The following is a 23094-nucleotide window of genomic DNA, read 5'->3' on the forward strand; positions in this document are numbered from 1 at the left end:
TATATAAACTTTAAGGCCCTTCGTTCTAACTTCCCCTGATTCCACCTCCCCAAGCCAGTGTAAGGATACCAGGACCATCCCTATAACCCCTGTAATTGCTAGGTGTCACTCACAACTTACTATGTACCTGGAGACCTAGTATATGCAAGGACAATACAGGGCAGGGAGCATGTGTATAATGTGTCCCTGCTCTCATGCACTTGCCATTTGTGGACCTATCAGACATTCACACACAGCAACTAACTAGAGTATGAAGCAATTTGTGATAGGGCCAAGAGCCACAGAATTTCAGAGGGAAAAAAAAGAAGTGTAACCCCAGGTGAGCAGGAGCCTTGCAGGAGGGCAGGGACTTGAAGAACGACTTCATTGTGTTTTTCTGATTATTAAAATAACATGCGCTCATTCCCCCAAATCTCCAAATAGAGAAAATTGGAAAGAAGAAGATAAAGATAATCCGTAATCTCATCAGCCAGAGATAACTGCTGTTGACATTTTTGTGTGTATCTGGGAAGGATTTTGACAGGCAGAGATGGGGAAAGGATATCCTAGATGGACGCAATGTCTTGAGTGAAAGCTCTGGGCTGGAGGAGGGTAAGACTTGTGGTGGGGGCTTTGGGAGATGAATGTGCAGACCAGGCAGGCTGGAGCAGGGGTCCTGGAGCAGAATGGAATTGGTAGCCAGTGGCGGTGAGGGGAGTGGGGAGGGCTGAAGAGGGCAGGAGGGGTCAGACTGTCACGGCAGAGGGTGTGTGTGAGAGATAGCGCCTTGTGCATCGGACCAGAAGCCCCAGCCAGCAGGCCAGCCCTCTGCTCTTCAATCACACTCCTGATGCAATGGAACTTATCGATGTAGCTGTCCCACTTAGGAGAAATACTGCAAAAACCCCGGCAGGAAAAATAAACAAATATGAAGCTGTGGCAGAGCTGCGAGAGGGAGTGTGGGGCCAGAGGAAGAGGCAAAGAAGGCCTGTATTTAGTGTGACCGGCTGAGGCTGTTTCAGCTGTGTGGGCAAGTCTGCACAGGGGATAAGGGACCTGTTCTGCTTTGTCCCCCATCCAGCAGGGGTGACGTCCCTTCAGAGCCTTGTCTTATCCCTAGGAGACATCTAATCCACAGATACTTTTTGTCTCATAGCACCAGAAAAGTTTATAGTTGGCAAAACTCTTTTCTATGAGATACTTAAAAGGGTTTTGTAGGAGGCAGAGTTTTTCTTTGGTTCACCACGACAAAGACATTGATGGCACCATGCAGTCCATCTCTTTATCCACATCCCATGTGTCAGATGGGACCATGTAATTGGTTCTGGCCAATGGGCCATGGGTGAAAGTGACACGGATCACTCTGGCCAGCTGTCTCCACTCCAGCTCTCTCTGCTTCTGCCTTAGTGACTCAGGAGGGGTTTTGTTCCAGGAGGAGCAGTCACAAAATGATAGCGTGTCAGTCTGGATCCCTGAGTGACTGTGTGGAGCAGAACTCCCTGCAAACTTAAGCTGAGATTGTCGTATGAAGAAGAAAGAAACATTTATAACACACCCCATGGAGACTTCACAGTTTGTTTTTTGCTGTAGCATAGCCTAGCTTAACAACCCATTTTGGTTGACTGAGGCTTGACATCTTACATTAACAGTAAAATGAATACCTTGCTCTGGACAGCTTTCTACAGTTTATTGTAGGGCAAATTCACATCTATCATTTCGATCCTAGAAGCAATTACATATTCGGGAATTGCCCCCTGGCAAGAGCTCAGGAAGCATTCATTCTTAATGTAATGACTTCCTTAAATCTCCACTGCTACACACATCCAATATTTAATCAATCCCTCTCCCCACTATGCTCTAATTCTACCACTGGTTAGCTTCTAAGTGTGTTACACTTATTTGAATTTTTTAAAATGTTTTATTTATTTTTAAGACAGAGAGAGACAGAGGGTGATCAGGGGAGGGTCAGAGAGAGAGCGAAACACAGAACCTGAAGCAGGCTCCAGGCTCTGAGCTGCCGGCACAGAGCCCGATGCGGGCTCCAACTCACAAACTGTGAGATCATGACCTGAGCCGAAGTCTGACGCTTAACCGACTGAGCCACCCAGACGCCCCGTGTTACACTTATTTGTTCTTCCTTCTGCCTCCCCACAACCAGGTTGGAAGCTCCTCGACACTGTTTTATTGAAGACAGTGTTTGTTGATATTGCACATCAGTGTCTACTGCAGCAGGCACTTCAGTGATGGCAGAACCAGCCACCAGTTGTGTATGGGCAGAGTAGGCCTACCATCACTGTTTTCTTAAGGGGCAGCTAAGTTAGGGGGCTGGCTCAAGGTCACACAACTAGTAAGTAGCACAGCCAGGAATGGGCCCCATCTTTATGACTAACAATCACAGCCTGTCGACTGTGCAGGCGGTTTTGAGGACCAGAGGAGATACTGCCAGGGTGCTTTGTGAGGCATTCCCATGATGTTTGCATTTCCTGTTTCTAAAGGCCAGTAAGGAGTCCAGTGTGGTGGTGTTAGAAGCTGGAGAGGGGCCTGGTTGGACTAAGGAGGGAGGTTGAGAGGACTGGGGCAGGGGCTCCCTGGGGGAGGAGGCTTCGTCTGCCATACCCTCAGCAGCAGGATAGTGCCTGCAGTTTCGTGGATGCTCAATCCAGTGCCCCCTTGAACAAATGGGAAGGAATGAGCAGGCGAAGGGCGGCAGGAAAGGAAGCTGCAACCTGAATTTTGAAGGTACAGATCTGTAAGGGGGTGTGTAGGATGGGGAACAGGCACGGGCTCCCTTCCTACCCTCCTGCTATCTGCATGCATCCCCTGGGGTCCACGTGGTGTCTGTCTCCTGCCCCTGTGGAAATGCTGGGGTTGGGTTGGCAAGCAGGTGGTATTACGTGTGGCGGGCTCATTGTTGCACCTGTACAGTACTTTTAAGCACTCCCAGAACACTCATTAGCAAACACAATATCGGTCATGGGGCCTCCCCTATTCCTAGCTCCTCATGGGGCTGGGGGTGTAGAGGCAAGGCCTTTCTCATGCTCTGGTGGCCTGAATCTCATCCAAAGAGTAGATGGATGGAGCACACTGGAGTGGTGGTCCAGCAGGGGCTGCGAGCAGCACCTCGGGAAGAAATGCCTGCTCCCTCAGGGCTGATGGCAGCTGGAAGCTCTTGTGAAGCAGGGATTGGTTCTAATTAGTCATCAGATTCCAACAGGGGCTGGGTGTTTTTCTTGGCACAGGTCTCTTCCAACAGACCTGTTCCTGTTCTCCTTTGGGGAGTGGAAAGGTCTTTGTCTTTTGAAAAGCTCTTTCACACCCTCATTGGACACTCCTGGTGTGGCTGGGTACCTCAGGGTCAGCCATAGTGTGATTTGAAGGGTGAAGGGAGTGGCTTCCCAGACACCTCCCAGAACTCCAGATCATAGGACCAGAGGGCATTCAGAATTCATCAAGCAGCACTTGCAAATGGATTAGATGAACTTGCATGCCCACTGCAAGTGACTGGTTCCGGCTGCCTGGAGCGCTGCATTGAGAAGTCTTAGCTGGGATCAATTAACAGTATCTACCTTGGTTAGGAGAGGGGAGGGGTGCATGAAGGCAGATTTGCCTTCTCAGATCTCATTTGAATGAATCCCTTTCCCCTGGTGCCTGATTTCCGCTATTAGAGAACCATTACATCCCGTTAAGACCTTGTCTCTGTTCATATTTCTTTAAAATGCATGTGTGTCAAAGAGGAATACCTAGAAGGTATTGAAGAATTCAATGATTGATTGATTGATCAGAATTGATTGAAAAAAAAAAAAGACCATTCTCAGTTTTGCTAGTTCTGGAAAATGCAATGCACTGACAACCTTAAAATACATGGATTACCACTTGGCTTAGGATCTGTTTATCAGACTGCCTCTGAAGTGGCAGTTGCCTGAAAGGAAATGGGAGAGCAGGTCAGTTTGGTGGAAGGCAAGGCTGGAAACTGGAGGACCCCCTCTCCCACAGGGTATGCCTTGCAGTGGGGACACCAGGGGTCAGAGGTATTGAAGTGTTGACCACCTGGGGGAGGGTGCAGATCAGCTCTACTCTTTTCAGTTCAGAAACCCTTTCTTGGGAGAGACCGGTGTTCCTGGCACTCTTGCCTATTCTCTGTGGGCTATGTCTTCATCACCCACTTTGGTGGGGGAGTCAGGTTTGGGGAGAACTGAGGTTGTAGCTGCCCTATTTCTTTAGAGTAAAAATTATTGGGGTTGCTGGGCTGAAGAGCAGGGGGTGGGGGATTACATGCTAACAAGTAAGAGCCAGGCAGTTCATTGTGTCGATCGGAATTCTAATGAACTGTTAATGTACTAAGTCATTATAGACTTAGACTTTAAAGTGAAGAGTATAAACCAATCTAGCTTGAATTAAAAGAACTTAAGTGGCAAAAAAAAATTCCTTCGGTCAGATTTATCAATTTTTCCTAAGGAAAACCGAATGGGAGGAAAGAGAAGCATTATAAATGGGTCAGTTAGATCCTACTGAGTCCCGTAACAGTCCAGTAAAAGAAGTGTTTTGACCCAGGTCAGTGATCCTGTGCCTGAGCCTCTGTGCTGAGCTTAGGTCAGGAAAGAGGCATCATTCATTCATTCATTCATTGATTCCAGAAGCACACACTGGGCACTGATTATGTGCCAGCCTCTGGGAATATGGGGATAAAGAAGATGTAGGTCCTGTCTGCATAGAGGTTTGAGTGGGGTGAGGAGTATAGACAAGAAATCAACAGGCATTTTTGATAGAGCATGAGTGCTCAGCTTTGGAGATCTTGGTTTTCATGTCTGAGGAAAGGGGATGTTCCTCTTTACCATGGAGCTCCAAGTCACTGGAGCAGCCAGAGCTATGCCAAACAGTTCACTGGGTGTGGGCTGCTCACTCCTGAAGCAGATGGGGAGGCCCCAAAACTCTCCATGGGGTAGGGGCTGCCCCCAAAATACTGACTGCTTCTTACACCAGCAGAATGTCTCAGACATTTCAGAGTCACTGTCACATGCAGCGTCTCACTGGATCTTCCTTCTCTTCTGAGAGGTCTCTTCCCTGAGGATGTTAAGGTCACAAGCATAGCTGGAATAGAGCTGGGGCTGGAAACCAAGTACACTTGGCTGGCTCATTCCATGGGGTGAAAGGGGTGGAAGATGAACTGGGGAGTTGGGATGGAGCAGAGACAAGGAGAGGACAGAGATTCTAACACAGACTTCTCAACTTATGTACGACTTAATGATGGTACAACTTACAAATACTCGACTTTATAATGGTGTGAAAATGATATGCATTCAGTGGAACCCATACTTTGAATTTGGATCTTTACCTGGTCTAGCGACATATGGTACAATCTTCTCTCATGATGCTGGCCAGTGACAGTGAGTGCAGGTCCCAGTCTGCCATGGGATCATGAGGGTCAACAACTGATGCACTGACAACCATTCTGTTTTCATCTACAGCACAGTGTTTAACCAGTTACATGAACTATTCAACACTTTATTACAAAATAGAATGGTTTTGCCCAAATGAAAATGTTCTGAGCACGTTTAAGGTAGGCAGGGACAAGCTAGGACATTCAGTAGGTTAAGGTGCATTAAATGCATTTTCTACTTATGATATGTTCATATTATGATGGGTTTATTGGATGTAATCCTATCGTAAGACAAGTAAGGGTTGTAGTACAAAGTCTGTCTCTCGTTCCTTCCTCTTGTTCTTTCAACTAGGAAACCCAACTATGTGCACTGTGCTATGTCCAAATGGTACTGGACTCTTTTTCTTTTTTTAAGTTTATTTATATATTTTGAGAGGGAGAGAGAGAGAGAGAGGCAAAGAGAGAGGTAGAGAATCTCAAGCAGGCTCCACACTGTCAGTGCAGAGCTCAACTTGGGGCTCCATCCCAGGAGGAAATGTGAGGAATCGATATCCAGAGTCTGACACTTAACCGACTGAGCCACCCAGGCACCCCCAAATAATACTGGACTCTTAAAGGTGGACCTCTAAGCCTAGTCTGGGCCTCCTTCCACAGTGCCACACTTCCCAGTTGGGGTGTTGCTCCAGGAGCCAGGTTGCAAGAATATGGAGAAATGGGACCACCCCAGGCCTGGGAAGATAGAAGAATCCTGAAGCTCCCCCTCCTGTCAGCAATGTAGACTCCCTAGTGTGGGGCCATTGGGTCTGGGGAGGCCCAGGCAGTGAAAGAACTCAGCCAAGGCAGAACAAAGGAGATAGAAGTTTATTGAATACACTGCAAGACAGCAGCAGGCAGGACGGTAAAGGAGAGACTCTGCCAGGAGGCAGTGGTGGGAGGCTGCAGTTAAGCAGGGAGTGAGGAGGTATGGGAACGTATGGAATGTTCCTATTTTGGTACCTATGCCTGGTTGTTAAGTAGCCCATTGGTCAGCTAGGGCCTTTGGCTATTTTGAGATGGGACACCTAAGGAGTCTGTTTGCACTCAGTCCTGGGGGTCACTGTGGGCCCCTTCTACCTTACTCAAGTTTCCACTGCTCAAGCCTACTGCTTAAAGGTGGCCTCCAAACCTGGTACAGTCAGTCCCTCCCCATCCAGGGAGCAGGGACCCACCCATTTTTGGAGTAGGGAGGCAGCAGGTGCCTGGACCCCTGGGAATGGCCTGCTTTGCAGATGTGATGACTTCCTCCATGTGATGACTTGGGCTGGGGAGCAAGAGGTGGGAACGGTACCCGATGGCTCTGCTCCCTTCTGCGGAAAGCAGACAGCGCCAAGAACCCTGCTGTCAGGGAGGTTGATGGGCAGCTGGCTGTCCACGGGTGTGGGCAACCTGAGGGACTCTTGGGGGACTCCCATACAGGTTCCATCCTTGAGGACACGGGAGCTCTGGGGAGACAGATTCCACTTTGGCGTAAGGAAGAACGTCTCAACGATCCAAGCAGTTTGGGACTGTGGAACGGAAGGAGAAATGAGCACCCTGTCAAGGGAAATGTTTCTGTGAAATTGTCTTAGTTTTTACAGTTAAAAAGCATTTTATTTTTGTTTTATTTTACGGAAGTGTTTGAGGAAAGGTTACCTCATAAATAGGAAATTTGGAATCAGTTATATCTGGGTTCAAATCCTACGTTGGCAACTCACTAGTGACCGTGGATAAGTCACTTGGTGCCTTGACTTTTAAATTTTTTTTTTTTTTTATCTGAGAAATGCTCACCTCAGAGACTGTTTGGGGGCCGAAGGGAAATGAATTTACAGAAAAAAGCTTTGTAAGCTGTTGAATGCTAGGCATCTGTTGGCTCTCTATTCTTGTTGTCCTGCAAATTTCCTTCAACCCTGACAGCCTGAGGGCTCAGGATGATTGAAATTCTACCATTAGCAATTCATTCTTTTGGGTTAAACATTACCCCTCCCCCTGGTTGCTGCTGGGGCTAGAGAGGATATCTGGAAAGTATAGTGCACGGGGACAGTGGAGTGAGGAAGAACGTTTTGGATGATGAGAAAGTTCCCAGGGTGAAGAGGGTCAGGGTGAGGAAGGGGGGCCATGAAGGTAAATGTGCCCATCTGTCCAAACTCTACATTAGGCCTAGGGGAGGCATGTCTGCTCAAGGAGGGATATTCTGGTCCCTGTTTTCTGTCCAGAGCCCCTTCTGAGCTGCCTTCCAGCCCCCTGGAGACTGCCCTGGGCCTTTCGAGTGACAGTCCATTTCAGACCTAGCTCCGGTGCTCCACCCACTTTGCCAGGCTTGGCTAAATAAAGACATAGTCCCTGTGGGGAGCTGTTGGGTCTGAGAGTTCTCCTGGGGGGCAGCAGGCAGCAGGAGCAGGCTCCCCACAGCTTAGCAGAAGCAATCACTGCCCCTCTCCCTGGATTCTGCCTCTGACCTTGGGTAACCTGGCAGATCGCCAGTGCCTGAGAGCTGGGGTGGGTGTGCACGCTCAGACAGGCAGCTGGGATCTGCCAAGCACAGTGCTGGCATGGGGACAATGCTGGGGTGTGGCCTGGATGGTGCCAACATAGGCAGAGCAGTGCACTCAGGGCCAGCGGGGAGGAGGCTTGACAGTGAGCTGGGATATTTTAAGCTGATGGTAGCTCACCAGAAGGACCACTTACCAGCTCAGCTCTGGTCTCCATTGGGAAGTTGTGAAGCGGGTAGAGAAGTGGGGTTTTGCAGTTTTCTCAGGACATCTGTGACTTCTAGTGAAAGAGTTTAGAGAAACAGTCCTTCCCAGACCTGTTCTGGATGAATGAAAGACACTGCCAAAAACTATTGGGTCCCTTCTCCCTCTCCTCCATGATCTCCTATGTAGGAGAAAGCAGCAGAGAGGCCCGGCACCCTGGCAGGATGAATGCTTGGTTTCTGTATTAGAAGGGGAAAGCTCATTAGACTAGAGTGTGGGAGGACCTGCTTTCAAGTCCTGGCTCTGCCACTTGCTGGTTGTGTTGTGACCTTGGCCACATCATGGGACATGTTCAAGCTTGAGTTGGTTCACTTGGAAGAGAAGTTAATTCTGCCATGCCTTCCTCTCAGGGATGCTTATAAGAGCTTCAGGATCTTGGAGGAGAAAGCCTTGAAACTCAGAAGTGCTATATCCACATAAGGTGGTTCTGATAGCTCCCTGCCCAGTAACCATCTGCATTCCTGCATTCCTGCTTCAGCAGCAGCTTCCACTCCCTCTGATGGGCTACCCCAGGGCCTGGGGACTCCTTGGCATGGGTGGGGCTGCAGAGATGTCTCTGAGGCCCTGGGGAGAGGCTAAGTAATCTCTGAGGCCCTGGGGAGAGGCTAAGTAAAGCCAGATTCCCACCTCCTGCCAGTGCCTACCTCAAAAGAGAATGATGAAGCATGGAGAACATTGACCGAAATCAATGCCCCTGAGTGCAGTATGTATTTCTTCCCTCCTAATATGGTCCCACCCACCCTGCCTCAGCAGCCCTGTTCACTCTTTGGGATCAGATAGTTTAGTTAAATCCCTGCTGGTCTTCATTCCCAAACTAGTTCTCTCCTGTCAGGCTGGGCATCAAGGATCTGGAGTGGTCCTATGGGGATGGAATGCTGGTGAGGGGGTCGGCCTGCCATTAGGAGGGAGACAGGGGGCTGGAACAGGGCTGGGAAAGGCCCCGGATGAGCTGGGCACCATGCAGCTATGCCATGTTGGACAGGATGCTTTCTAGGCTCTTGACTTGAACTCCAAGGATGAGGTCAAACAAAGCCCGCAGCAAAGAAAAAAAAAGAAATTTCAGTTTTTAGTGTTTTCACACTGTTGCTGGTCAGGGCAGGGAGAAAGGGAGTATTTAAGATGTTCTGAATTGGGACATGAAAACTTACAGGCTGGAGAGCCATCACTTTGCTTATTTATTTAGGGCACATGGGTTACCAGAGAGAAACCCTAGATCCCAACTGCCAGAGTTCGAATCATGATTCTGCCACTTAAAATATGACCCTGGCCAGGTTAAATCACTTTTCTTGCCTCAGTTTTCTTATTTATAAATGATGCTGTTAAGAGTACTTGCCCCACAGAGTTATTACAAGAATTAAAGAAATATCAACATGTACCTTGCCATAAAGTTTTAATTATTTTTTTCATGACAGAGACTGAGAAGTCAGGGCTGGTCACCTTGTCTGTCTTGACCGCTGAGTAGAAGGCAAATTCCCTCCTCCCGGGACTCCATGACGAATCTGTCACCAACAGCTTAAAACTTTATCTTTACGGTGCCTCTGACACCTTTTCCTGTCCCCGCCCACCTCCTCCAGTCCTTGCCTACCACTTCCTGTCCACGCCCACCACCACCTCCTGTTCCTCCCACCCCTCACTTCCTCCAGTTCTTGCCTACCACTTCCTGTCCACGCCCACCACCACCTCCCTTCCACGCCCACCTCCAGTCCTTGCCCATCACTACTTCCAGTTCACGCCCTCATCTCCTGGTCCACACCTGCCACTACTTCCAGTCCCTGGGTCTTCCCCTCCTGCCACACCCACCACCACCTCCTGTCCTTGCCAACTGCCTGCCTGCTTGGGTTTTGGGCCCTCATTACCTTAGGCGAGGCTGTTAACAATTGCCTCCTAACTTCTCTTATCTCCATCTTTCACAGAATTGTCAGATCAATCTTCTGAAAATACCATTTTCATCACGTCACACGCCCTCTAAGAGACCTTCAGTAGCTTGTAGGGGAGCAAGTCCAAAGCCTTCCCAGCTTGGTCCTCCACTATGCATCCCAATGGGACCTTCCAGATTTTCTCCCATCAGCTCCTCCCAACCTTTTCCCCTTGGTTCCTCCCCACTCTTGGCCAGCTCAAACCTTTACCACTGTGATTTTACCTTGGCTGCTCCTTCCCAGAATGCTGTCCCCTGTGTTCAGTCAAATTCTACCCATCCTCCAGGTCCAGCTTGAGTCCTACTTTCCCAGCAAGTCCTGAAATCCAGTGGCACTAACTCTTCTTTTCTCTTACTTGGCCCCAGTCAGTGTTCCCTTGGGTTGCTTACTCTTCATGGGTACATGACCTAACTCTATGTGTAAATGCTTCCATGGCAGGAAGAGTCCAACACTGTGTTGGGGATAGAAAAGGGGTCCAATAAGTCGGTGCTGCTTGATTGATTGCAGGAGACTGCTGGGCTGCTGTTCCATGTTTGTTCCTGACATGTCTTAGCTGACATTTTTTTTAAATCCCTGGTTGGCTTTTATCTCTGGGGCAAGGGAACACCCAGCCTTCTTCCCTCCACTGAAGGAAAGTAAGGGATGAGATTCTGTGGGGGCAGTACAGGTCTGGTCAGCTGAGCTCTGTGGCTACTGCATGTGCACATGCCTGTGTGTGTAAGTGTGTGTGTGTACTGTGGTGGGGCTGCAAGCTCCTGCCCCAGTCCTTCTTCCCTCTCTGCTTCTATTGCTCTTGTCCCCCAGAGAATCCACTCCACAAGATGAGTAGGTCAAGAGAGATGAGGCAAAGGAAGAAACAAAAGGCCTAAGTGTTCTCCTTCCTTCCCCTCTGCACATTATAACTTCTGGATCTTTGATGGTGGAGGGGCAGGCAAGGTGGGTGGATGGGCATGAGAGTTACCTGCTGGTTAGCTCAGGGCAGCTGGGGTGGGCTCTGGAAAGCAGTCTGAAGGATACAGTACCTGGGGGTGTGAGGAAGTACATCAGTGAAGCCCAGGTGCTTTTGTTCACACATGCTCACTCTCCTTTCTCCCATGACTCCCTCTTGCAAGATCTCCTATCCATCATCCTCTACAAAGTAGTCTCTATTTCCCTTGAATAACTATAGCTTTTTATCTTCCCTTCTTGTTCCGCACTAAGTTTTATGCCTTGTCATAGGTACCCAATTCTTTTTTCTGGATCCCAGAGGAAAGGGGTGACATTTTATGAACAACTGCCTATGAACCAGGCATCTGACTAGCTACTCTGTGTACAGTATCTCATCAAATTTCCTTAAGATTTTTTTAATCTTCATTTTATAAAGATTTTATAGATTAAATTGCCTATGGCTAGTATGTGCTGCTTTGTGTTTCCTCTGCAGATCCTGGTGGGGTGGGAGGCTTACATATAGCATGTGCTCAGGAAATAATGGTGTGGCACCTGGACTCCGCCATATCTAAGGGCAACGTAGGTTGAGGGCTGGGGTCAGCAGAGGGTGGGCTGTATTGGGAGAGGCTTGTATAGACAGGGAGGAAGAGAGGGCCCAACGCCAGAGGGCCCCACAGCCACAACAAGCTCAATGTTGGTCTGGCTGGTGTTGTCTAGTGTCCTTGTTAAGGCCAGTGATGCCTAGTCCCTGAAGGGCCTCAGCCACTCACCTCTTGCTACCAGATTCCCCTCCCGCCAAGAAGGCAAGTCAATGGGAGCCATGCCTGGTGTCCATTGCTGCTTTCTCAGCTCCCTTCACCAGAAAGGGGGTCAGGCAAAGCTCCCACATGTGTTTCAGAAAGTTGTCCTTCCATATATGTTTATTTATTTTTGAGAGAGAGAGAGAGAGAGACAGAGAGAGACAGAGAGAGACAGAGAGAGACAGAGAGAGAAAACGAATGGTGGAAGGGAGGAGAGAGAGGGAGACACAGAATAAGAAGGCTTCAGGCTCTGAGCTGTCAGCACAGCTGTCACAACCCAGGAGTTGTGAGATCATGACCTGAGCTGAAGTCCTAAGCATAACTGCCTGAGCCTCCCAGGCACCCCCAGAGAGTTGTCCTTATGTCTAGCCAGGGTTAAAAGACAGTTAAAGTTTTAGAGGAGAAAGAGCGATGTGTTGATTTGGGAGCCGGGAGTATAGTTAGCCCTTGGAAGAGGGAAAAGCTGCATGGGATACCAGAGCGTGTGGGGATGGTGGAGGGAATTTGGGCTACCAGAAGTCCCTGAAGTGGGGGAGGGGAGGGAGAAAGTTTACTTGCGGGAGCCTCCTAGCCTCTGGCCTCCAGTCTCCCCAGACTCCCCAGCAGCATAAGCCCTATGGGCTTGTTACCCTTTCATCTATACTTTTCCGAAGCTGCTTCCTTAAGTCCCCGAATTCTGGAAACGAGGCAGGGAGGTCTTGTCAGTTGTGGTCTTTTCCTAGAACAGAGAGGCCCAGAGGAACGGCAGGGAGGTCTGCCCTGAGGAGGCTTTCCCCAGCTCTTACCCCAAGCATTCTTGGACCCCATCTCCCACTCCTTGGGTTCGGACGCACCTCCATAGGGCATCATTCAGTGGAGGGCAGGGGGAGGGGCTAGGGCTCCGGCCGACGCCCCAATATCAGCAAAAGGAGAGAGGTATTCGAAGAAGACCCGCGCGCTGTGCTTCCAAGGCTGGGGGATCCGTGTTCCCGCCTAAATCCGCAAGATGGAAGTTGCTCCCTCTAGCTCTTCCACTAGCGAAGGCTGATGGTTTTGTGAGTGGCCCTTCCTTTCGAGCCCAGGTCGATTTCTAGCGTTTACTCTTTTCTAGAGACTTGTTCATTTAAACATGCATGGTAAAAGACACCACCAAATACACCTTAGATCCGGTTTTGAGTAGCGCCGAAAGTTTAAGGCACTGGGTGTACCCCACCCCAGTACCCGAGGTGCGCGCCGAATGTAGGAATGTGTGCACCAAAGCCGAGGGACGCAGGCAGCTCGAACGTTGCTGAGGATGTGTCAGGAGGAAGAGTGAAACTGGGGTGCCTGGCGTGCGTGGGCGTGTCCCCCGCCCCGCCGCCTCGCCCCCTCTTGCCGGAAAGTGCCAGCAACCTCACCTCTCCTTCAGCCCTTTCCCAGCCAGACGCTTCCTTTTTGGTGCCTCTGGGCGTTTACTGTAAATTCCGTGACTAAAACACGCCGGTGAGCCCGGCCCATCGACAGATGGATCAATCGCCCCCTTCTCGGCTGGGGGAGGGGACCCCTCCCGGTGCCTCCGAAGCGAGGAACTGCGGGTTGCCTCAGGAGAGCTCTCGGAGCCCAGCCCGTCGCCGAGCGCGGGCCGCCAAGCTTGGCACGGAGCCCTGGGCCGGGTCGGTCTCCGGAGGGCCCCCCCGGGGTGGGGTTCCAGCCCCGGACCGATCCCTGTCGTGCGGTTCGGGCAAGTCCGCTGTTCTAGGAGGCGGTCAGGGCGCTCAGGCACCACGGCCTTCCTCCCGCACCAGGGGGAGGAGAGACCATTGGGGAAGGGGAGTCTCGAAGGGCTGCAACGCCGGGGCATGCGGGGCGCCGGGGGTGTGTAGGGAAAGTTCTCGAGCCCCGCGTGGAAAGCACAGGTGTATGCGTGTTCGGGGCTGGACCTGGGCGGGCAGGCTGCGCGGGGACGCTGGGGGCTGGCGCTTGAGGGGGTCTTTCTTTTCTCTAGCACCTTCGGGGAGACACTCTGCTTGGACTCCCGGGTCCAAGGACGCTTCCGCTTAAGGAGGGTGGAGCCCCTCCCCAGACCCTGGCCACCAGGCCTGGGGGGGGGGGTGTGTTTCGAGCGCCCCTCCCCCACACCCCGGGATGGCTGGGATGTCCGGGACTCCCCACGCCCTGCGGCCTCAGCTGAGCCTCCCCAGGCCTCCAGGACCCGTGGACCAAGGCGGCGGGGGCACGGGCAGTGGGGGTTGGAGGGCGCAACCCGCCCGCCGCAGGGGGAGGTCTGGTGGGGCGGTGGGGGAGGGGGAGGGTGCGGAGCCTTTGGTGGGCTTGAGCGGTAGCCCCGCAAGCGGGTCAGTTTCCGGCCAAGGCATCAGGTCAGTCCCGAGAAGGGCGGGCGCCAGAGCAGAGGGAGTCAGCGGCGGAGCTCTCCTCTCGTCCAGCGTTCCCCGGCGCCACCGCCACCGCCGTGTCGCCACCGCCGCTGCAGAGTGTCGCTTCTCCGCCGCGCTCCCGCTCCCCGCGCCGCCAGCCGCCTGGGAGCCCGAGCGCCGAGCCCCGGGCGGAGAAGAGGGGCGCGGGCGCGAGAGCCGCGGCGAGGGAGCCGCGAAGGGGGAAGGGGGGGCGGGCGGAGGGAGGAGCAGGGAGAGAGGGAGAAGGGGGAGGGAGGGAGTAGAGCGAGGGAGAGCTGGAGAGAGCGAGAGCAAAGAGCGAGAGCCAGGGAGAGGAGAGGGAGGGAGACGAGAGAAAGACACACGCACGCAGATACACACGGTCACTGGAATTCCATTAGAAAAAAGTGAGACGAGCAAGGGTTAGCGGGAGAAGATTTTTTTTTGTTTGAATCTTTTCTTCGTCTTGGTGCGAAAGAAGCGACTCCGGGCTCTTGTCCTCGAAGCTCCCACCGGATTGTTCCTTGGCGCTAACACCCGTCGGTGGATTTCTCTATTCGCATTTTATTCTGACCCCCACCCTTGCTGCTTCCTTCCAGCCCTTCACTCTCAAATCGCCTCTCCCCCACCTCCCCAGTCCGCTCCTGGGAAGCGCAGGGGAATTGGACCCGCGGAGACTCGCGCCTTCCCGGAGCAGCGGAGGGGAGGACAGAGCGACGACCGGGCTCTCGGCTTGTAAAGCAGATATATCCTCACATACGTGTATATTTCATTTTAGTGGGCAAGAAGGGCGTCGAGAGGCAGCCCACCGCCCTCCTTATCCCCCACCCCAGAGGCGAGAATCGCAGGACTCGGGATCTTCATCGGGTGGACTAGCTTGGGATCTCCGCATTGGATTTGGGGCTGATTATCACTGCTTGGCTATTATTATTGTTGTTGTTATTATTTTTTTTTTTACCCAAGGGAGAAAGAAAAAAAAAAACACAAAAAACTGTGGGATTTATTTAACATGATCTTGGCAAACGTCTTCTGCCTCCTCTTCTTTTTAGGTGAGTACCTGCGGGCGGGGACGGAGGAGGGCAGCTTGTCCGCGGGAGTCTGGGGGGCCGCGCGGGGCCGCGCGTTCGGGCGCCGGCAAGAAGCCGGGAACGCGGCGGGCGAGCGGGGCGCGGGCTGGAGACCGGCGGGGAGAGCGCGCCGCGGAGCGAGCCGGGCCCCAGCGCTGCCGAACCGAGCGGGGCCGGGCGGCGAGGATGCGGGCGGAGGGACGCGAACCGCTGCTGGCTGGTTACGAAGGGGCTTGGGAAGGAGACGTGGAACACCCTAACCATCCCCGCACATACGCACGCACACACAGGCACACTCGCTTACTCGCACACAATGCTACTAGCATTCATTTCTCCCAAAATAATGGATTCAAATTGCGGCAACTTGAGAAAAAAAGAATTGCAACTCTTGATTTGGAAGAGAGGTGGGTGGGTGGGGAGAGGCACAGTGTCGCGGAGAGAAACATCATGCCAGTTCCATCTTTCTTGTCGGCTCCCGGATCGACTCGGGCGGACAGCATGGGTTTCTCCAGGAGCTCCTGCTTGGACGTGTGTGGGGGCAGCGATGGCAGCCATCCCCTCACCTGCCAATCAACCTCTGGAAAGTGCATCCCGCTTCCCGCACCCGGAAATCCTTTCCAGTGGCCCCGCTCCCTGGAACACTTTTCAAGTTTCTCCCCACCCTTTGCCCTTCCTGTAGCCCAGACCCAAGCCAGATACCTGGGCCGGAGTGGAGGGTTTGGAGCATCCATTCACTGCCTACCCTTCACCAACTCTGGCCGCGGGGGCACCCTGTAGTTTGCAGGAAGAGGAGGGAGGTCAAAGTTTGCTTCCTTGGATGAAGAAAGAGAGGGATGTTGGAAGAAAGAGATCTGAACAAAGACCAGTGCCCATTCTGTAAGCCCCCTCCTTCAAGGGCAGGGAGGAGGGGCTGCCTGGTGCCCCCAAACCTTGGGCAGTCTCTTTCCCACCCAGAATTCCCAACCTCTCACCCCCTTTTGTGCTATGTGAAATCTCAGTTGCTTGGGAAATAGGTTCAGAGAGAGCATTCTGGGAGTGGAGGTGAGGGAGAAGGCGTTTCTGAGGCCCTGGGCAGACCTGGAGTCCCAGGCAAGGCTGCTGCTCTGGAGAAGGTGCTCCAGAGAGGGAGCTGGGGAATGCATGTGTTGAGGGAGCACACATCTGCTTCAGTGTGGATGCTCTTCCCACCACCCTGGCCTGCGATTAGCCAGTGGTGAGCCAGGCTGCCAGGCTGGGTCCAGAGTGTACCCTTTGCCTCCTGGTGGAGGGGAGAGGGGAAGGCCTGAGGAGGTAGGTGCCTATCTTGGAAAGATTTGGATGGTCTAATAAGTGCTCTCTTGACTTGAACAGGGGATTTGAGTCAATATTGGTTGGGCGCCAGACCCTTTGTCCACCCCCATCCTTTGCCCCTTCCCAGAAACTTCCTAGGGGGCTTGGCCCTGCTCTAGGGCATGGCCTTGGAGGTCCTGCCTTCCTAAGTCTGAGGCAGCTCCTCTCTTGGGTAGGAGAGGGTGTGGGAGGGAGCTGGAGAGGTACTCCAGGCCCATTGTGATCCTGCAGCCCTTCCTGGCTACCCACTGCAAGTGGACTCTCATTCCAAAGGGTTGTTATAAAACCTGACCTTTTCTCCCACTGCTGGTCTGAAAATCCAGCTTTTTGGGATCAAGAATGAACAGGGCCAAGAAGAAAAGAAAATTATATTTCAGGAAAAGCAACCAAATTGTGCGCTGCTGAGCTGTGTACACCCCAGAGGGGCTTCTAATGTCCTGGGATAGAAAACAGCAATATGGGCCCCTTAGTCCTGTCTCGGCACAGAACACCATGTTGCAGGCAGGCTTTTTTCAGCTGAGAGGGCTGAGGAGTTGACTTTGTTCTCATGATATAGGTGTGTGAGAGCATGCGTGTGTGTGTGTGTGTGTGTGTGTGTGTGTTTGCGTGTGTCAGAGATGCACCCTGGACTCTGAGACCCTGGGGGCTGAGTGGTGAGAGGAGAAGTAAGAGCAGGGGGTCAGCAGCCCTTTTGGTCAAAGCCCTTCCCTTGAGATGCCCCTTTCCAAAGCCAGGGCAGGGGAGGGGTTAACTGAGTGACCACAGGATATTGGAAGGCTGTGGGTTAGGCCCACCAAGGAGGAAGGGATACGTTGTTATTAAGGAAACTTCAGCCTCAGGGCCACTTTCCTGGCAAGGATCCTATTGTTGGGAGTTGTTTGGAAATTCCACTTGGGGGAGAGGTTTTGTGGAGCCTGAGACTGGGTAGGCAGTTTCAGTGTGTGAGAGGCACGGTGAAGCATGTTCCCAGGAGCACAGGTCTTCAGTGAGCACCCCCTAAGGTTCTGAGTGAGGTCTTGGAGTAGAGAGGCCTTTCTGGCCAGTCATCCTGACCTCCAGTGTTGATGTGCCCAGGAGGGAGAATGAGCATTCTGGCTGTTGCCAAGATGTTCAGTACAGCTCCACGTAGTCTCTTGGTCCCCCCTTGTCTCTAGAAGCTGTTCCACATGTCTTTTCTTGATGGATCTGAGTTTTTTCCCTGACCTAGAACTTGGGAGCATCTCCAGGGTACCCTCTAACCTTTACTCTTTTGGAATTCCTGGCCCAAGGCTCTCAGTTGCTATTTCTTTCTCTTGCTGGGCTTGATTGGTTCTGGGGGTCGTGACGCCAACTAGAAGAGCCAGGGATAGGTGCAGTCAGAGAGTTTGGTGAGAGGATTCACTGGCTCTCTGCAGAGCATCTTCCTGCCCCAGTCACATGTGCCCGCTGGCAGGATGGGGGAAGCCCTTGCTTTTGGCACAGGAGCCCAGGATTCTGTAAGGATTGTTCCGTGGGGCTCCGGACCCCACCTGCCAGGCATGCAGGGTAAGTGCCTTTATTGTCCCAGTCCCCTAGGCCAATGTCCTGACCTTTAAACCTGCCCACAATGCTCCTTTCTCAGTCTGTCTCTGACAGTGCATCCTCAGGCTCAGTCAAGATAGGAAGGGAGAAAGCTGCTGGGATGTTGGGGTGAAGTCAGTGGAAGTCCCAGGGCTGGGTTATTCTTGAGCAGGCAGGCTGGCTGGCTAGGTGGGGGCAGCAGGTGCAAGTGAGGCTGGGTCAGGTCAGCTGGTTGTGGGTGGCCCACATGCAGTGAGTCTTGCTCAGGGACCTAGGAATTTGCTGAAGCCAGGAAATAAAGCTGCTGCCTCTGCTTGGGTGGAGGACACCTCTCCAGCCAGTGCCTGGGCAGATGCCCCCACTCCATGCTGGCTTCTTCTCCGGTCTTGTCTCAGCCTGGCCACAGCCTTCAGCTCTTCCTGTCCTGGGGCAGAGGTATGGTCAATGGGAGAGGTATTATCTTTTGCTCTGGCCTACCCCTTCCTCCTTTACTTCCTTTTCTTGTGGGTGGGTGTCCTGCCTTCCAGCAGCGGTTTCCTTTTCCCTTTGCAGCTGTAGGGAGTGACAGGCTCGTGGTGCAGTGCTCTGCCTCTAGGTGTCGCTCTCTCCCTGCGGTAGCCCCCCCCCCCCCCCCCCGCCCCCCCCCCCCCGCGCCCACTGTGAGCAGGGCCTTCTGGGGGAAGGAATGAGAAGTGGCTGTTCTGGATAGGGAATGGGGTAGGGTGTGTGGGGGGGATTCTGAGGAGGGGACTTCTGGCCTAGGATCTTACAATGTTTTGGGCTGGATGGAATGGAGGAGGCCTCCCAGCTCACTCCTGGGTCTTGGAAAAGTCAGTCTTGGCTCTGGTGCACAGAAGAGCTTTTTCTGGGGCAGAATCTGGAGTGAGGGGCTTGGAGAGGACAGGGAGACCAGGGAAATATCTGTGTCTAGAGGAAACCATTTTGGGAGCTTGATTTTGACAGGACCAAGTGAGCCCCTCCCTACCCTTCACTTCTGAATCTTTTTCCCTGAGCCCCTTCCTTCAGAGGCCTGTGGGTTTAGATGCTCTGAGGGTGATGGGTAAGAAAGGTGGCTGAATTCTGCTTGTTCACTTTTGGAGAGGTGAGGCTCCATGTGCAAGGCCAGGGTCTGAGGAGGGAAGCTCTTTCTCTTTTGCAATTGGCTTATTATTTGGCTTTTGGAAAGAAAAAAAAAAAAAGGAGAGACAGAGGGGGACAGGGTTTCAGGGGAGGGTGGAAAGAGAGGGAAGAAAGAGAAGAAAATAGTAGATGCTATAGAGAGAGAGCGAGCAAGAGCACAGAGCTATTCAAAGAGTAAAGGTGATGGAGAAATAGACCTTAGGAGGAAGTCAGAGAGAGAAGTGTGTGAGAGAGAGACATGGAAAAGGCCCGTCCGGACACACACACACACACACACACACATACACACAGAGGAAATCGAGTTGCTTGTCAGGCTTGCCTGCAGCACTTTCTGTCAGTGGGGCTGGGGTAAAGCTTGTCTACAGAAATCCTGTTTTCAGCTCTCTAGCCAGTGTGCAGTTGGACTGGAAGGTGTGGAGGGTTGGGCCGGGGAGGGGTAGCTGCTCCCTTCCAGGCATGCCTTGCCTCAGGCCACAGGCTCAGGCTTGTCTCTTGGGGTCTTCTCTTAGGGTCTGGGAACTTAGAATGGACAGGTTAGGAGTCTGAGGGATGTTTTCGGCCTGTGTGTGACCTTGAGTTGTTATCTCCCTTCTTTAGGTCTCAGTCCCCCCACCCCCCCAACCCCATGGTAAAATGTGGGGGCTGGTCACTGTGTCTCTAAAGTCCTAACAGACTAGGAAGGTTAAATAATATTCTGCTGCTTTCCCGGCTTAGCCCAGCATGTTGGCTGGACCTCTGGCTGGAACTGAGGTTGATGGAGGTTTGGGCAGCAGGAAAGTGAGGGTCCCCCTCCGCATGCTCAAGCAGGTCCTGCAGCCCCCAGCTCTCTGCTGAGGCTGTGACCTTCTTCTCTGGCCTCTTGGTCTTTTACAGGGTCTGTGGTCTCTCCGAAGGATCTTCTGGCTTTCCCATCCTCTGCTCCTGGGCCCAGGGCTGTGGGGTGACAGGGTGGAATCGGAAGGGAATCTGGTAGAACCAGGGCAGAATGACAGCTCGAATTCTCCTTCTGGTTTGAGGAGGGGTGTTGGTGTCTTGGAGTCCTTTCACAGCTCTTCCTCTGACCGGCTCTGTGGTGGCCTTGGTGTGCTTTGGAGTAAAATGGGTGTGGAGTTTCCCAGAAGGGCGCAAGCCCCCAGGCCTGCATCTTGGGTCAGAGATTATGGCGGCCCTCATTCATGCTTGTCTTCCCTCCCCACCACCCAGACGAGACCCTCCGCTCTTTGGCCAGCCCTTCCTCCCTGCAGGGCCCCGAGCTCCACGGCTGGCGCCCCCCAGTGGACTGCGTCCGGGCCAATGAGCTGTGCGCCGCGGAATCCAACTGCAGCTCCCGCTACCGCACGCTGCGGCAGTGCCTGGCAGGCCGGGACCGCAACACCATGCTGGCCAACAAGGAGTGCCAGGCGGCCCTGGAGGTCCTGCAGGAGAGCCCTCTCTACGACTGCCGCTGCAAGCGGGGCATGAAGAGGGAGCTGCAGTGCTTGCAGATCTACTGGAGTATCCACCTGGGGCTGACCGAGGGTAAGCCCAGCCGGGCCTGGCGGGGGGGTCGGGGGGTGGGGTGGGGGGGTGGGGGTGGGGGGGAGGGATGCGGTGGGATGGGGGTGGTGGGGAGGGATGCGGTGGGATGGGGGTGGTGGGGAGGGCTGCGCAGGGCGGAGGGCGGGGAGGTGGGGCAGGTTCAGGGTAGGACTTGGTAGTGGAGGGAACTGGCAAGCTCTCTGTCGCCCCCTGCCACGGGGGCCTAGAACGCAGAGGAAGTAGGGGTTGTCAGAGTCAGCCTGGAGACATGGAGGAGGAGGGAGAGTGACAGCTGGGAAGGAGACAGGGCCAGGTGGTGGGAGAAGAACGAGGCTGGAGAAAGGAGAGAGTAGGGGTCGGGAGAGGATGGATGGACTGATGGACGAGTGAAGTGGTAACAGAGAAGGGGAGGCTGGGGTACCCACGCAGATGGAGAAGGGAGGGTGGGTCCTGTGCATGCAGAGCTGTGCTTCCAAGCAAACCAGTCCCTGGGACTCCCTGAAGCCCTGGGCACTCAGCGAAGGGCAGTCCCATTTCTGTTCTTCCTGCTGCCAGGACACCTGCTCTTCAGGTGGCTTCCTGACTGCAGGGCTGGCCTAGGCACCTTCTATAGGGCTTGGGGCAGTGTGTGGGCAGCAGGCCGCTTCAGGTCCCAAGGTGGCACCTTACCAGCTCCCTCCCCTAACAACCCACTCCACACACCCCCATCCTCCCCTCCGGACTACAGTGTGGGGGATTTGTGTACAGTGCAGGGGGATTGGCCGCCTTGGTTAGACATTCATTTCTTGATTCAACAACTGTTTATTGAGAGGTTCTCATCTGCCAGGCCTGTGCAACAGTGGAGAACAAGCTGGGGTAGCCTCTGGCTTCTTGGAGCTCAGAGTTTGTGGGGGGATGTAGATAAGTGAGGGGCTTTCTGTCACTTGGTGGTGTGAGTGCTGTCAGAAAGCACTGGTGCTGTGGTAGCCCAAGGCAGCCTCTTATGAAATCTACAGAGTCTTCCTGGAAGAGGCAGCCTTTGATCTGAGACTAAGGAGTGAGCTGCAGTTACACAGTGGGGGGAGGGAGGAATGTGGGGAGAGTGTGGGAAGTGGAGGGGAGCTTGGGCAAAGACTCCCAGAAGGGAGTTGCCGGTCTGCAAGTGACTCAGTGTAGTAAGGTGGGGGGTTGGAAGTGGGGATGGGGTGAGGAGAGGGGAGGGATGTGGGACCTGGAGGGCAGCAGCTTGGCCAGCTGGCCAAGGACAGTGGCAGAAAAGAGGGAGGAGGGTTCAAGAGCTATTTAGGAGGTGGAATCAACAGGTCTTGGTGAAGAGAGAGGACTCGAGGAGGGCAGTTTTCTCTTTTGGGCAACTGGGTTGGTTCATAAGAAGCAGCCAAGGGGGGAGAGCAGGGAGATGATTCCTTTATTTTGGGGCACATGGCTCTCACTGGCCATGCCCTGCACACAGCTGGAGTCCAGGTGGGGAAGTGGCACTGGACATGGAGATTGAGGAGCCACCATTAGCCTGTAGGTGTGACTGGGGCCATGGGAGTGGGTGTACACACACTGAGAGGAGGGCAGGGACAGAGCCCTCAGGACCCCCAGCATTTAAAGATGTGCCAGCAGGGGAGGGAGAGGGACCTGCAGAGGTTGGGGGGAGGTGTTGGGAGAGAGGTGGGAGGTACATCAAGAAACCTGGGGAGGAGAGAGGGTCCACAGTCTCTAGGACATGTCTCTCATGCCTTTGGGGTGAGCATTGTAGGTGGTCGCTGGGAGCAGAAGCCTGGTTAGGGAGTGAACGGGAGCTGGGGGCTGGGAGTGGTGACTGTGGATGTCTTCTAGAACTTTGGTGTGAAGAGGAGAGGAGAACAAAGGATGACTTCTTTTGTAAGAGGTGAGAGGGTGGAGCAGCTTGAATTCTAAGGTAGACTGGGAGTGATAGGGATGTCGAGGTGAAGAGAGAGGGCTGCACTGTGGAACAGTGCCCTTGATTAGCCTCGGATGGAGGAGCAGGGTGCTGGAGCGAAGGAGGAAACTGGGATCGGGTGTGAGGCTGGAGAATGAGGGATTCCTGACCAGTGGCCAAGATGGTTCCAATCCGCCTTGAATTTGGAAGTAAACCGGGCATGTAATTATGAACAGTGTTACCACCATTAATAGCAAAGTAATTCCTCATGTGTAGGTCTCCTGTTCCTAGTAGCTTCGAGTCCTAGAACTAGAAGTGAGCAGAGAGGGAAACACCGCCACAAAGTGCGTGATGTTTATTCTCTGCAAGGCAAGGAGCGGTCTTCACCCGGAGGATGCCTCTGTAGTGCGTGAAAACTGAGGTTCCTAATTCAACAGCTGGCTTGTTTAGTTTCTTGTTTTCTTTCCCATGGCCTTCAGTCTCAACCCAAGG

The 23094-nt window shown here is 53.2% G+C and overlaps 1 protein-coding gene across 9 annotated transcripts in view; it reads left to right on the top strand.

The window, feature by feature from the left end:
• Window positions 1-2537: 2537 nt before the first annotated feature.
• The window catches only part of GFRA2 (GDNF family receptor alpha 2), a 104657-nt gene continuing 84100 nt past the window's right edge, over window positions 2538-23094 (top strand). For 3 of the 9 annotated variants that reach the window (XM_047856794.1, XM_047856795.1, XM_047856796.1), the window contains exons 1-2: window positions 15085-15170; window positions 20400-20714. In XM_047856794.1, the coding sequence (XP_047712750.1) occupies window positions 15131-15170; window positions 20400-20714 (355 nt within the window). In that variant the 5' untranslated portion in view covers window positions 15085-15130. The other 6 variants (XM_047856797.1, XM_047856798.1, XM_047856800.1 and 3 more) reach the window with 6 other exon arrangements.

This window comes from Prionailurus viverrinus, chromosome B1 (assembly GCF_022837055.1).
Source record: "Prionailurus viverrinus isolate Anna chromosome B1, UM_Priviv_1.0, whole genome shotgun sequence".
In the NCBI taxonomy this organism is placed as follows: Eukaryota; Metazoa; Chordata; class Mammalia; order Carnivora; family Felidae; genus Prionailurus; species Prionailurus viverrinus.